The sequence below is a fragment of the Motacilla alba genome, chromosome Z (assembly GCF_015832195.1).
Source record: "Motacilla alba alba isolate MOTALB_02 chromosome Z, Motacilla_alba_V1.0_pri, whole genome shotgun sequence".
In the NCBI taxonomy this organism is placed as follows: Eukaryota; Metazoa; Chordata; class Aves; order Passeriformes; family Motacillidae; genus Motacilla; species Motacilla alba.
Window position 1 is genome coordinate 41671196 of NC_052046.1, and position 15604 is coordinate 41686799.

Below are 15604 nucleotides of genomic sequence, written 5' to 3' on the forward strand. Positions count from 1 at the left end.
TCCACGTATCTTTTCTAATCTGTTTCCATGTTGACAGCTTTATCTTCTTCCTTACTATGGATACACTTGAAAATCATCCATTGTTATTTCTTCAATTAACTCCGCTTTACTTACAAGCCACCTATCATGCGCCCCTATAGGTGCCACCACAAGTCCTTTTGATTTTCTGGTCTCTTTTGTTTTGTGGGTAGGTGAATGGGAATGAAGTGGCGGGGAGCCACACAGGACTCAGGCCCTGAGAACTGATGGGGAATGAAAATCGTATTTGCTTATTGTTTAGTTATGCTCTGCAATATGAACCCACCTGTTTATTTCAATTCTCCAGTTTCATTGAAGTCCATTAAGTCTTGTGTTGTTTTGAGTTAAGACAAGATTATTATTTTTACTGTGATTGTTATACCTTTCATTTTGAATAAAACAAAGAAAAAAAGGGGGAGTCATGGGAGCTTGTCCTGGAGGGCACGGGCCAAGAACTGACCACACAGCCCCCCGTCAGACAATCAACCACCAAGACCAAGCCTCAGGAGAAGAGAAGCCGCAACGGATGACACCCAGACAGCTTACGGTGAGTTTAGCATGAAGGGCAGAGGACTCGGGGACTGACTGGGAGCGGCCATGCAGATCAACAGCCTGCCTGGACCCGTCAGGGCTGAGGAAAAACAGGTGATGGCTATGGGATGGGCACCCAAAGCTGCCAACACTATCCCCCAATGCACATTCCTGCACCAGGAGAAGACTTGCTTATTTTTTCAGTATTTTATCCAATTACCCTTCTTTTTTTTCTTTTTGCTACTTTCAACTTCAGCTTCTGTACATAGTCATCTCATTCCTTTGATGTTTCTACCTCTTCCTTTCTTTGCACCTTCCCCTCCCCGACTGTCAGCTAAGCTACTCACAGATGGCTTTTTTTTCACCCTCCTGGTACCTGACGTGCCAACACCAAAAGAATTCTCATCATTTTGCCCCTAACCGCCTTCTCTTTGGGCCACCGTCACAGCTGGCAAAGCTTCAGCCTTTCACACGTGTGTTTTGGGCAGCAGGTGGGTAAGGGCTGACAAAGCGACTTCCTAAGGCCTGCAGAGCAATGCACTGCAAGCCAGACCTGCTCTCTTTCAGGCAAGGCTTCTTGGAAAGGACTTCAGAATTCCCATCATGGAAATGAAGCACTGTCGTCAGAGCACTAGACGGTGAAAGGATTTGAAAGGGGATAGGAAGCTCAGCTTGCAGAGGAGACACAAGAAGCTTTCTCCCCACCAGACTTTTGGCATCACAATAGCAGTGCTCCATGCTGGCCATGGATCCCCAGGACATGCCCTGTTTGCACACCCCTCCTGCTGGCAATGGACTCACTTTGGCTGTGGTGTGGGGCAGAGAAGGAAACAGGCACCCAGAGAGGGATCATTTCCCTGTGTTTCAGAAAATGACAGCAGAGCAGCCTTTCTCAGTAAAGTCATCTGAAATTCCTTCATAGTCGTAATAATCTGGATTGTCTTAAGGGTGGGGGTCAATGATGTAACAAAACTCAGGAGGCCCCAACCTCCTCAGCATATCATTTCAGTCAAGGTACTGGCTTCAGACCAAGTGCCTTTCCTGACTTCACCTAACCCTCCAGTGCTTCTCAAACTCAAATGTTTCTTCTTGTCTTTTGTCAGCTTAACCACTGATGCCTTCTTTGCCTACAGCTGGAGAGAGCTTTCCAGCTGCCACCTCTGCTCCTCTGTCAGCCCCTTTTCTCCCTGCTTCCAGGGGCCACCCGCAGTTCCACATGCCTTTCTTCTGCACATTCATGCTCGACACATCACCTACCATTACTACACTTGCCCTGGTGGAGTAATTTTATGCTTTGCTCTGAGAAGACGGGAAGAGGTCTAAAAATTTGCCTAAGATAAATTGAGGGAGGAATCTTCCCCAGCCACTGTGGCAAGCAGAGGGAAAATACAAAAATGTCTCAATATTGCTTGCAGCAGACTTGTATAAAACATATGAACATGAATGTCTTAAAACTTAGCAAGAGAAAAACATGTAAACACTCGATGCAGTGAAGAACAGCAATGCTTCAGTCCTGTCACCACCTCATCTTTCCAAGAAACATCACTCAACGAAGAAAACTCTGTCCCACTTGGACCTACTTCATGCAGAGGAACTATCCGCTTGGTATTCTTTTGTGTTCTCTGCCATAGAAAGTTTTGGTGATGCTTTAATCACACCAACAATAAAAGTCTGTCAAAAGAAATTTAGAAGACATCGAGGAAGTGAGAATCACAAATAAACCTGAATTGGCAAAAGTTATCTGTCGTGGTTTGAGAGGAAATGAGTTTTTGGGAGGTGGTAGTGGTCAAACCAATAGGTGCCCAGATGTGGATATTGGCACCTGGTTTGACCATTGAGGATATGGATCCGCCTCTGAGAACACAGGGGTTAAAGCGAGAGCTCACGGGAACGCGCTCTCTTGGTTCCGGTGGATGGAAGAGTTCAGACCTCCCCTGCCCAGCTTCGGGCTGGGTGGGGGAGGGGAAAAGGCCATGCGGCCGGGGAAGGTAGGCCGGAGCCATGGGCCGAAGACGGGAGGCGATGGCTTGGATAAGAGTGAGTTCCCCACAGAGACGGAGGGGTGGAGGAACTCAGAGAAGCAGCGGGCAGCCCCCCTCCTCGGGAGAGAGAGAGTGAGAGAGAGGTGCCAGTGCTATCTTGAACTTGATAGTACTGGCCGGGCCGAGGAAGAGAAGTGGGGGGGGGCAATGGGAACCGTGCCCAGAGGAGCTGGCAGAGAGCTGGTGTGGGAGTTCAAGATGAGCAAAGACTGTGATTTTAACCCTTCTGTGGGACAGTGGAAACCTGGCAAATGCTGATCCTCCGGGAGTCGAAGGAGGAGAGAGACGGATGAGAGGAAATATAAAGGGTAAGAGAGCGGTGCAAGTGAAGACCGACGGAGAGAAGCTGAGGAAATCCTAGGTGGAGGAGATGACAGAGTGGCTTTTGGCTGGACTTTTTCTTGTATAGCCATGAGCAGAATTTTTCCTGTAATACAGAGACTGCATTTTAGGGGGAGGCGGTGCCAAAGAAGTGATGGTGAGACCCCTCGGCCCCAGGGGGTGAAATATTGGGGGGGACTGGTGTCCCGAACAGGAGGAGGCGGCGCCAAGGAGTGATGGTGAGACCCCTCGGCCCCAGGGGGTGAAATATTGGGGGGGACTGGTGTCCCGAACAGGAGGAGGCGGCGCCAAGGAGTGACGTGAGTGGAGACGACAGGTGATGAGTAATGGTGAGACCCCTCGGCCCCAGGGGGTGAAATATTGGGGGGGACTGGTGTCCCGAAACAGTGAGAGACTGTCGTTCTCTTCTGGAGCTGGGCATTCTTGAAAGGGAAACCCTAAAAGCAGCTCTGGTCCATGTGCAGTGGTGAGAGCACTGAACATGGAAGGAAGAAGTCACGACGTGCAGTCGTTGAGTGACGGGGATTGGCCTGTGGCACAAGGTGGGGCTCTTCTCTCCTTGATGAAATGAGAGGTGATTATCGGAAGGGTGGAGATGGACTGTGTTGATTATTTGAAGAGTGTGATGGACTGGATAAAGAACTGAGGTTTTGTGTCATTCTGTGAGAATTGAGTGGGGGGAGGAGGAAAGTTTGACAGGTTTCCATTCTGCTCTGTGTGTTCATTGTATAAGTGTGTGATAATAAAGTTTTTTCCCTTTTGTTTATAAGTGGAGGCCTGCTTTGCTCTGTCTCTGATCACATCTCACAGCAGACACCAGGGGAGGATGGGTTTTCATGGGGGCACTGGCATTGGGCCAGCGTCAAACCATGACATTATCTCATTTAAATGCTCGAGGAGCTTAAGAATACTGATGAGGATTCCTAGCACCGTGTAGGCAAACTCAAGTTAGAGTAGCCAACCATCCTTTAGAGACCTTTTCAGTTGTAGGGAACATGGGTGTTTTGTCAGATCTACACATTCTGTTGCATTCTGGTTTGCAAATTTGGACTGAAGTGCAGAAACCACAATTTCTTTTCCAAAGCTCAGGTAGTATTTGTTCGATGTGTGTGATGTTGGAGAGGTCCTTAGGGAAAAGGACATGCCTCTCTTTTCTTTCTTGGTCTCCTACACGCTCTGGCACGCAAAGCCATACTTGCTGTTCTAGTCATTAGGTACAAGGTGCTGCTAGGATGGTTGAGTAATTCAGGAACAAACAGCCATGCTGCCCTACTAGGGACATAGCTCTGGAAATGAGCAGAAAGATAAACCATGTGATGGTATTCACTTTAGAAATGTTCCACTGCAGCTTTTCCTGCAGTAGAGTCACATTTCCTGTACTGTCCGAGACAATTCCGCGCGCCCAGAGCTGCCTTGAAGCCCATCATTTAGGAGTCTCCAGCTGTAAATCTCACAGCCACGGGATCAAAAGTCCTTTCCACTGCTGGTCCTTTCCACCTCTATTCCAGGTCTGGGCATACACCCAGTCTCCTGACTGGTGAGGATAGACTTGAACATTCAGGGTTATTAGTGTTAGGAATGAGGTCCCATACGTCCAATTCAATAAACCACAAACTTCAACTTCAGCAGCAGTTTTAATTGAGGTCAGCCATTTTACTTGTGATGAAATAATGCAATCAGATAGAATTCAGGAGTTACAGAAATTTGGCAGTGGTTCGGAGAAAGCATGAGCAAGAATCAATTGATCAGGGTACAGGGAGTGCTTGCCACCCTGTTTAAGGTACGAAGGGAAAAGGATCCCAACAGAACTTATACATACTGTATGCTAATACAGATTCACCAAGAGTTTCCCATAAATCTCCGCCTATTTTTGATTCTTGAAATCTACGTCACTCAACTGCAATGTGCAGGCTGCCGTTGTTGCTATGGGGTCTTGTGGTCTCTTCAGGGCTCTTGTTGGAGGAAGGCCAAAGGTCTTCCTCACATGTCCTCTGGATAACCTGGCAGGTTAGGCATGCGCATTATGTTTGGTGTTCTACTGTGGGAGGACAAAAATGGGGCAAGGAACGGTGGTGGTGCTTTGGTCCCAAGGCCTCTCTGCTAGAGTGAGTCAGACAGAAGGATCCTTCTTGCATTTCCTGTCACAGCATTTCCCTGCTGAAATCACAGCCATGGCTATGATGTAAAATGTTTAGAATTAATAGTGCTGAAAGATGCCTTGTCTCTGTAGCTAGGAGAAATCTGTAAATGTAATTAAAGTAGTGCTTCTCCTTGTTTGCTGCTTTCTAGAACTAAGGAAGGTCCAGCTGGAACAAGCCTTCTGCTTTTTGCTCAGAAGCAATAGTGGCCAAGGAGCACTAATGTGCTTCCTCACATCCTGGTCCCTTCTCAGTGCTCAGCTCCTCAGGGTGTGCTCTAGGGGCTTAGTGTGCTTTTACTCTTGGATGCCTTGAGCAAGAGGTTATGGACCAGGAGGGCTTTTTGTGTTGCTTTGTAGCAGAGGAGAACTTTGCAGGCTTTTTTTGGCATTAGCTGTAGAGAAGGTCTGGTTCTATGCATGAGTTCACAAAGCAGCCTAGGGCGGCTGCTATTGTGATGTCAGCGTTTGCATCGCAGCGATGTCAAGGCAAAGTTGCTGCGCCGAGGCCCCGAAGGGCTCAGTGTGCAGAGCAGCTCTGTGGCACGCTCACTGCTGGTAGAACCTGCTGATCAAAGAGGTCTCTGCCAGCAGCACTCTGGGTAGTTTTGGTTTTTCCCTGTAGGAGTTGTCTGGTGCAGACTTGAGCAGCGCTTCTCAAGCCATGGAGGGAGTGTGTGCCGCAGCGTTCACGGCTTTTTCCGTGGCTTATTCCGGGTACTTTTTCACCCACCTGGCGCGTAAGTTGACCTTGCTGCATATGGAAACCCAAATGCCAGAAAGAGGCCTTTAGTTGGGTAAAGCCGCTGCCCAGAGCTCCAGCTAAGAAGGAGGTGTCTCTAGCCAGCGGGGCGTGGGCAGCATTTGTAATGTAGCCTGCAGGGGTTCCGCTCCTGCCGAGGCATTGCCTGTGGCAATGGAGTCTGGAGTCTCGTCAGTTTGCTGGCTCAAGCAAGACAACTTCCAAGATGGGAAGACTGGGAGAGCTTGGCAGGAGTCCTTGTAAAAGCTGTGCACTGCTCTCCAGGACTGAGGGAAAGTCCCTCAGGTCAAGTCTTCTTATCTGCATTCCCTCATCCCAGCATGTGCATGTGGAACCTGACACCTGCCGCGCGCTGAAAGAGCCATTTGTTCTGTGCTGAAATCACAGAATCCGCTTGCAAAAGGCCTCTGCGAAGAGGCATTTCAGAGGAGTTCTTGTATGCTGCCGAACACAGGAGCTGTTCCCGTGCTGTGTCACGATAGAACTGCCCCCACGGCTAAGGGGGACTTGGGTGAAGCTTTTCTGGCGAAAGGTTTTCAGTAAGCTCATGGCAATTGCTGCCGGCAATGTCTTGAGAAAACTGAAGTACAGGAAAGAGAGGAGCTGTAGCTCCTGCTGGGTGGGGTGGGGAAGAAGCAATGACTGTTACAGAAGCACTTGTAGACTTCCTCAGTCTCAAGTTACTATGGGTTGAGTAGCCAAAGAGGACAAGTGGTAGACACCAGGCAATATTCTGTACTTTTGTTGTCTTGCTTGCTGTGTGACACAAGGGCTGCTGCTGGAGTGATGTAGTGAAAGCAGAATGCTCTGTCTTTGGGTTGACTTTTTGGCGGGCTGGCACAACACAGGCAGTTTTCTTAAAGCATCTGGTTCTTTTTGCCTTGTGTGTTGCAGGTCACATCACCCGTGCCTGGAGAGGATCTGGTCTTTGGGTGAGTGGCAAAGGAGCCTCTGGTGCTGGAAGCATTTGACAATTGTGGAGCAAGCCGTGAGCTGGGCCTGTTGCAGTCCAGTGCCAGCCTGCTTGGATGAATGAAATAACAGTCCAGACTCTTTGCAGCAGCAGCAGCAGCAAGAGGATCCTGGGCTGTTTTCTCCAGTTCCTTTCCAGAGCTTTTTAAGCAGCTGAAAGTGGGGCTGCTTGGTGCTTTAAGCCATGATGGAATTTCTCCTGTACAAGAGTGTGCAGTCCCATCTAAGTGGCCGGTTTTACTTGACTTTGAGCAAGTTAGGGTGCCATTTCTCTGCAGAAGATTTCTCCTTAGTGCATCTGGGTCTAGAGCTGAACAGAAAGAAGGTTAGGTGTCCCTGCCGCTGCTGTCTGTCTGCAGAGCCCAAAACCAACCTGGGAGTCTCCTGTGGCTGCGTGTCTTCCCGAAGAAGAGGCCAAAGGGGAGGAGGATGCCCAGCCAACTGCACCTGCTGCCTCGGCAGGGCCTGAGCATCCAGCATCAGTAAGTGGCAGCTCTGGGTAGTCCTGTGGCTGGAGCAAAGCGTAGCTAAAAGTTGCTGATCAGAGAGCACCTGCCGTGCCTGGCTGAAGTTGCTGAAAGCTGGAATCTTTCCAGCCCTTGCCCCAGCCAGTGAGGCCTGGAAAAGGGGTGTGGAACTTGGATGTTTAGGCATCACTTTCCTCCTGTTCTGAGCGGGGCTATGAATTTGTCTTAGCAAGAGACAAGAGGTAGCATTAGGATGTCTTTGGATGCTCCTGGGGCACAAGTGAGGCCCTTGGTGCAGCCCAGTGGCTGTGCAGGATCCCTGTCCCCAGTGGAGAGAGCAGTGCAAAGATGCAGTTCAGAAGCTTGCAGGATAGGAGGAGACACTGTCCCCAGGAGGGACCTGGCCCTCCCCAGAGAGCAGCTGTCAGTAGCTAAAGGAACAGCTGAGATGCAGCGGGGTATATAGGTAATGAAGATAGGTAAGGTTCTGAATGGCAGGTCCTTTCCTGTCCCTCATGCTGCTGTGTGTCCACAGAGCACAAGGGCAGGGTCAGCACCTGCTCCGGCTGCCTCTGGACCCGAGGAAGAGGCTGAAGAGGAGGAAGGTGCCGATGAACCTGCCCCCGCTGTCATCCCACGGCCCGAGGAAACATCATCAGTAAGTGCCTGCTTTGGTTAGCAGTGCCTGTGGAGTCATTTTGTCCGTCACGCAGAAGCAGCCTTTGGCTTTTGCGCCTTGAGCTGGAGAAGCGGGCTGCAAAAGCTGAGAGGCGAAGAGCCCTGGATGTGGCCAGCAGCATCTTCCTAGGGGCTTGCATTAGAAATGGGATGGGAGGGGCCTGTCTGCCAGGCCCATTTGTGACCCAAATTCCTTTCTTGTCGCAGAGCTCCACCTCCTCTGTGCTGGCACCTGCACGGGCTGCAGCGGAAGGCTCTGAAGAAGGCTCCGGTCCCCAGGCTGGAAGCTCAAGCACGAGCAGCTCGTGCACCTGGAGCACGACTAGCTCCTCTGGCAGCAGAGAGCAGCTGCGAGAGAGGACAGAGGACAAGTGCCTGGCCATGCTGAGTAGGTCCTTTGTGATCCCTGTCTGCTGGAGCAGTGCCTTGCGTGTGCGTGTGCCGGCATGAGCTGTCCCGCCTGCTGCTCCTGCTCAGCTGAGTGCCAGGTCCTGAGGCCTCAACACAGGACCTGCTGTTGTGCTTTGAGGTGGTGAGGGATCACCGGGCTGTTGCTGCTGCCTCTGAGAGCAGCTCAGCCTGGTTTGGCTTTGCCTGAGCTTCCCTGTAGGCAAAAGGCAAAACAGAGCTAGTTTCTGGCTGAGCAGGAGGCTGTGACCTAGCGAATGAGTAGGCCTGCAGGAGCTCCTGTGGGGGCCCAGCTGCTGTGGGGCACGGCCAAGGTCATCTTCAGAACTCAGCCTGTCCTAAAGGCTGAGGGACCTCATTCCTAAGGCCCATCCCAGTAGGCTGTACCAAGAGCTGCTGCAGGCAGAAAGGCAGAAGGGCGTTGTTTAGGGAAAAGTCCTGCTTCAAGGTGGAGAGTGCGCTTCTGCTGGAAGCGCTGTGCAATATTCTTCCTGCTCTGGAAAGGGCAGCTGCTGATAACAATGGATTCCAGAACCCAAGATGCCTTTGATGTTTGCAATTATTAAAGCTTTGGTTGAATGTAACCCAGTGCTCATTGCCAGGAATAAAAGGTTCTGTTTTTCCTGCTGCCCTGAATGTTTATAGGCAGCAATCACTTCTCTTGGTTACAGTTTTCTGATCGCTGTCTCCTCTGCACTGCTTCTCCATACGCTTCTATATTAGTTTAGACTTTTAGTTTTGTGCAGACCATCTGTGCTGCAGGGCTTCTTGTCTTGCTGCTGTTGTTTCTGAGGTGCTGGTGCTGTGGTTGTTTCCCGACTGCCTGAGTTGAAAGGGTGTCCCAGAGAGTGGGGCTGCCTTTGTGATCTGCTGCAGGATGGGATCTCTTTTGAAGTGAGCATCTTTCCTTGGGACTTTTCCAGAGATGCTGGTGAGCGAGGGAGATCCTGAGGCGAAATACACAGAACTGGAAACTATTGGCAAAGGGTGAGTGCAGCCAGAGTTCCTTCTTTAGAGGGAGGGGCTGTGCATTTTGCTGGTGTCACATCTCCCCAGAGTGACCTCAGGCAAGCTCCAAAGCTGTCCAGACGCTGGGTTAGGCTGATGCCTGATGCTCTCTCAGTACTGGTCAGCAGTTAGAGCTGTGGTCCGAAGGCGTGGCATGGACACCTGGATGCTGGCAATGTCTTTTCTGCGGCAAAGAGCAGCGCCTGGCAGATCTCCTGACCCTCAAGTGTGTTGCACCCATTTGCCGCTTTTTGTAGGAGAAATCATTTTTGCATGGCTCACAAGAGTAGAGAAAGTGTGAAAATGAAAGGAGGAGAAAGTTCATTGCCTCAAAAGGTCAAGTGAGCAGCTGAGAGCTGTCAGGGAACAGCTCTCGGTAACATTTCTTTCCCGCATTTTGCTGACAACAAGGTTCAGTGGTTCAGGATGACACCGCCTAGTCTAGAAGCCAACAGCAGAAATGAAAGAAGCAGCTGTCTTTTGTAGTTGAGGTGGCAAAAGACAAAGCTTCAGGGCAATGCCCAGTGCCACTGCACTCTGGAGGAAAAGGCATCATGTGCCTGATGGCAGACCCCTCATGGATCCTGTGGGGTTTACGCCTTTCCTGCAAAGAATCCACCAAGCTGTTCCCTTTGAAAGCCAGCTGTGCTGACTGAGAATGGGACTGATTTGCAACATGTTCTCTGGGAGAAGCCAAATGTACAAGAAGTCACCAGAAAAGCAGAGTCCTTCCTGTGTCTGGTGCATGGAAGAGAAGCAGCTGCCCATGGCTCTGGACTCAGAAGGCAGCTGTCTAAGCATCCTGTGTTTTGAGTACTTCTCCATTTGTGTGTGCAGCAATGGAAGCCTTTGCCTGCTCTGGCTGTGGCTGCAGCTGTGGCTGGACACTATATTCCTTGCAAGCTGGGGAAGGGATCTGTGTCTAGAGGCTTTCCGCCAATGGCTGTTGCATGGCTTCAGGCTTCTCAGAAGGCCTGAGTGGTGGTGCTTGAGTTTGGCAGGTAGACCCCAAGGAGAGGTGTGAGAAGGCCCCACCAGCAAGTTCCTGGAAAAATCCCACACATGCACAGATAGAGGAAGAGCAAAGGGGGAAGAGACCCAGACGAGAATTTGTCATGTTCCATTTCCTGTTATCCCAAGGACTTTTTTCCCGTTGGACTGCAGTGTCTTGCACTTGCAGGGACTAAAGGACTTCTTCTTTCTCTGCTCCTGTTTTGTTTCTAGGGGTTTCGGCACTGTGTGCATGGCAGTGGAGACTGCCACAGGAGAAGAGGTAAGCGTCAAGCAGCGCCGCAGCTTCTGCAGCTCTCGAATGCCTCTCCCCTCTGCTGTGAGCTGTGGCTGAGCTTTGGGTGGCCAGTGGAGCTTTGCTGCAAAGGCAAATGAAGGGCAGAGCAGTGTCCGCCTGCCAAATGCAGTGGGGACAGATTTTGTCCTTCTCAGCTGCCCCAGGCAATGCAAGGAGGCCAGGCGGCATCTTTCAGAGGAGGACACGCTGGCTGGGTCTTAGTGCCCAGGTGGTGTCTCAGAGCATGGCACTGCTCTTTGGGGCTGCAGGGTTCCTGAATTCTCATTTCTGCCTGTGAGCAAATACATGGGAATTGTGCTGGTAGTTCTGTAGCCAACTGCAGGGCTGCCCTTGGGAATTGCGCTTAGAGAGAGAGGTCTGCAGGGAGTGTCCCAAGGGCCTAAGCCCTGCTCAGAGCCCGGTGTAAATCCCTAGAAGATCAAAGCATGGGTTATTTCTTTTTACAGTCTTTTCAGCAGTAACTGCAAATGTCAGTGGTGCAAAGGGAAGTATTTTAGTGGAGCAAAATGAAAATTCCTGAAGTGGGGAAGTGCTAGGATTGTCTTTTTTGGAGGTGTCCTTCATGATGTTTTCATCATCATGGCATTTTTTCCGTCAAGTATGTCGGGTTGTATTTCTTAGGGAGAATAACCCTCGGGATGTTTTTCAGGACAGGATTTTATCAGTCCCGTCTGTAAGAGTTTGCTTTGTTGTTGTGCAGTGGAGAATGCCAGTGGTGGCTGGAGTAATGCTCAAGCCCACTAGAAGTGCCAAAGCTTTCCCAGCAGTTTTGCTCCATTTGTACTGGCACAAAATTGCTTCCTGCTTGCAAGAGGTGTGTGACTGAAAATGGGAATGATAAAGTAAGGCCCTGAGGGAAGACTGGCCGTGGGCACAGTGAGTGTTGTTAGAGCTTTGAGGTGGAGAGCTTAGACCGTGTTTCTCCCAGGTTTACAAGGCAAAGGGTATCTGTGCCTCTCGGTCTTGGGTGGTGCCCAAGCACGTGGCCCGATGTCCAGTCACAAGGCAGTTTGGCGCAGCCGTGCACTATCATCCCCTAATCAGTGTCTCTACGTTCCCCTTGTGGTCCTGGGCCCCACACTTCTTTGGCTGATGGTTTTCTATGTCGTTTTAGGTGGCCATCAAGAAAATTAGTCTCCTGGAAGAGAGCAGCAGCGAACTGTGCCTGAATGAAATCCAGGTCATGCGTGGCAACAAGAATGCCAACCTTGTGAACTATGTAGACAGGTGAGTGGTTCTGCTGTTCTGCCATGAGAGGTCATTCACATCCTGCAGGCCAGAGGTACAACAGCTCCTTTGGTCACTGGCAGAGGAGGGATCTGTTAATTTACCTGTTTCTGGTCTGATCTGCAGCATCTTGGGAGGAGATTGCAATGGGGCTGCAGTAATCTTTCCTGGCATAGTGAGCTTGAAGGGCACTTTCAAAGACCGGACGTGGCCCCGTATGACTGAGCCAAGCGTCTCAAAGCTCCTGTCCTCTCTCCACATTGTTTTGTTGTGTTTGGGGTTTGATTTTTCCCCATGGGTCTGAAGTGCTGTCTGACAAAGCACTGTAGGTTGTATTTCCCTTGGCCTGTTGCATTGGTGTGCATACCAAGCAGTCTTTTAGAGTGCAGAGAGTTCAAGCCCTGTAGAGCGTGGGGAATGACTGCTCACTTCCTCCTGTCGTCCTCGAAGAGAGACACAGAGACAGGAATCCATCAGGTGGTGTAAGTGCGCGCATTGATCTCCAGGCTGTTGTTTGCTCCTTTCAGCTACCTGGTGGACGAGGAACTCTGGCTCGTGATGGAATACATGGACGGAGGTTCTTTACACGATGTCATCAGGGAGACTCATCTGGCAGAAGGAGAGATAGCAGCTGTCTCTCGGGAGGTGAGGGATGGCGCTTGTGCTTCCCATGGCTTGGTCGGGATGGGACTTCCAAATGGGTGATAAGGAGAGGAGAGATTTCATCTTCCGAGCTTCCTTTCTGCCTTTCTCTTATGACTGGCAGTAGCAAGAGCATCTGAAGTGCCTGCCAGTGTCCCTGCCCTTCTTCTAGTGTGCTTGTGTTTGCCTTTTTAAACACTTGCCAGGAGCCTGTGTCTGCTGCATTCCTTGCCCGGAAGGGCACAGCTGCTGGTGGCGCAGTGTGGAGCAAAGGCCAAGAGATACTCAGAGGACTCTGACAGAGCTCAGCCTCAAAGGAGAGCCTGGCAGCCAAAGTGGTGTTTGCAAAAGCATCCACTGTTGTCTGGCTGGAGAGAGCACAGCCAGTGCAGCAGTGCTCCTTGAGTCTGTGGTTGCAGGGCGCTGGCCAGAGGAACAGTTGCCCTTTCAGAGGCAAACACACCCTCCCTTAGAAAGGCTCTGCTGTGCTCGTGGTAGAGCAGCAGGCTCTGCCCTTGCCAGCAGCCTGTCCTGCCATGGCTCAGCATCCCCCAGGAAGTCAGTGTTGCAGATGTGCCACTTTGCTGCCTGTGAGGTGCAATCCACTTAGGCTCATGTTTCTTTTTTGCTCTCTCAGTGCCTGCAAGGCCTGGATTTCCTTCACTCCAAGCAAGTGATGCACCGAGACATCAAAAGCCACAACATTCTCCTGGGCCTGGACGGATCTGTCAAGTTGGGTGGGTGTTGTTGGCCAGGCTCAGCCGCGGCAGGCTGCGGTGTGGGGCTGCCTTTGGGTGCCTGCCGGTTCCCTGCAGTGGTGCCTGTGGCAGTGCAGGCTGCCCTGGTGCAAGCGCAGAGCACGGCCACAAGGTGCAGGGAGGTGTTGCAGGGAAGAAGGGGTCAGGAGAGGCTTTGGGTGGTGTGTGTCCCTTCTCAAGCAAGGCAGTTACAGTCTAATAGCTTCAAGGGACTAAAAACCACAGCCTGAAACCGGGGGCTTTTGCTAAGCGGCCAGTTCCGCATTTCCTCGGCGGCAGGCCCGAGGAATGGCAGCGTGGCCCCTTTATGGCAGCTGGGTTGCACAGTGCCTTCCTGGACATTGGTCCAGTGGGGATTTCTTTGGTTTGCTTTCCTCATTCACGCTGGCGTGATCAGAGTGGTGTTTTCTTCTCAGCTGATTTTGGCCTTTCTGCTCAACTCACCGCTGAGCAGAGCAAACGGAGATCAGCTGTTGGGACCACTTACTGGATGGCGCCAGAAATCTTCACCAGGAAATGCTATGGCCCCAAAGTGGACATCTGGTCCTTTGGCATTGTGGGGATCGAGATGGTGGAAGGAGCGCCTCCTCACCGGATGAAAACCTCCCGCACGGTACGCTGCAACTGCTCTCAGATACTGCTGTCACTCTAACCAAATCTGCTGCCATTCTTCTGCCTGGGAAGCTTGCTAACACCTGAAAATGACAGGTTCCAGGCTGCATAGTCTCTCGCGCTCCTTGTCCAGATCATGCCCTTGCCATTTCATCATGAACAGCACCGAAAAATCGTGATGCCTTTAGCTTGACGGAAGCTTGGCCTAAGGGAGCAGTGAGCAGGGCTGAGCTGCATTTTATGGACTGATCCTTGGAAAGAGTAGTTTAGACCAAAGCCCGTCTTGCAAATCGCCTGTAGAGCTGGTGTCAGTGCTCAGAGAAGCCAAGTGTGCTTTTGCTGATGGAGTTGCTCCTCATTCCATCCATCAGGGAAATCAGGGGTCAAGGCAAGAGCCTTTGCATCTTGGACTGGCTATGGCTGCCTCTGGCTTTGGGTTCTTTGAGTAGGGGTAGGAAAGCTATTACTGCCACCCTCTGGCAGGGAGTAAAGTGCCACAGGAGAGTGGAGCTTGTCCAGTGGGAACAGTTTGTGTGAACTGCTTGGGCTGCGAAGGAGATAGGTAGAGTGTGGCATTTCCTTCTTGTCCAGGTTCAACAGCTGATAAGCACCGGGGGCAGCCCGAAGCTGCAGAACCCCAGGCAACAGTCCGCGTGGTTGCGGGACTTTCTGCACTGCTGCCTGGAGACGGACGAGGACAGGCGCTGGTCTGCCCGGGAACTTCTGCAGGTAAAAGGCAAAGCGGCTGCAGGCTGCGCCAGCTGCCCGCTGCCAGGGGCTCCTCATCTGCTCAAGTCCAAGGCGTCTGATGGGCCCCGCTGCGAAGAATCTCCGGTCTGGAGCTTCTCAGAGGCAAACAAAGGAGAGTCTTGGCCTAGGACACGTTAGAGGGAGCCTTTCTCGGGCACCTAGACCACATCTCCTTAAGCTGAAGCCATCTGGATTTGTGGCATTTGTGGGATTGGAGCCATGTTTGCCTCATGTAGCAAGGTCTTGGAGGTGGAGACAGAGTTGCACAGAATGCCCTTGTCTCTGTATCTTTCTGCTAGCCAGAGAAAGCCTGTTTCAGCCTGTGAGGAAAGTAGAAGTTCATGTTTTCTTTTTCTCTTTGGGCAGCATCCGTTTGTAACATCAGCCAAGCCGACCTCCACGCTGACGCCTCTGATCATGGCAGCACAGCAGTTCATGGCCGACAGGAGATACTAGCCCTGGAAGAGGCGCTTGTTGTTTTTCGTAGTTTCTAGTTTCTAGTTTCTGTCTTGTAGTTTGTAGTTTGTAGTTTGTAGTTTGTAGCTCGAAGTTTGTAGTTTCTAGCTTGAAGTTTGTAGTTTGTTTAGACTAGTAGTCAAAAGAAATGCTTTAATAAAGAAAACCTTCACTGTGTTGGAAGCTTCCTTTTGTTCTCACCCCGTGAAGAAGCTCTAAATTTGCTTCTGAATGGCCAGGTGTTTCTTCTGTGTGGGAAGAGCCGTGGGTGGGATTTGTGGCACGGATTGGAAGCGTGCCAAGGTCTTTTTCCTTCATTGCCTCACGGCCACAACCCCTTGTGGAGATAGAGGCTTGCAGGTGTGACTAGAGGAGCAGAGTAGGGCAAAAAGGGAGCAGAGCAGTGGTGTCACTGCTGGGGATGCTGCTGTGGTTTGTGTTGCAGCTCTTGGGAAAGGTTGGGAGTGTCTGTGTTGCTGTGGGC

General features: G+C 51.2%; 1 protein-coding gene across 1 annotated transcript; it reads left to right on the plus strand.

Moving 5' to 3' along the window:
* Positions 1-5446: 5446 nt before the first annotated feature.
* On the plus strand, positions 5447-15134 carry LOC119695608 (serine/threonine-protein kinase PAK 3-like). The gene is made up of 13 exons (XM_038124459.1): positions 5447-5810; positions 6728-6765; positions 7165-7287; positions 7808-7930; positions 8158-8338; positions 9282-9345; positions 10591-10639; positions 11790-11902; positions 12430-12547; positions 13182-13281; positions 13719-13915; positions 14506-14643; positions 15031-15134. The coding sequence occupies exons 1-13, from the start codon at positions 5735-5737 to the stop codon at positions 15118-15120; spliced, it is 1410 nt and encodes a 469-aa protein (XP_037980387.1). The 5' UTR covers positions 5447-5734; the 3' UTR covers positions 15121-15134.
* Positions 15135-15604: the final 470 nt, after the last annotated feature.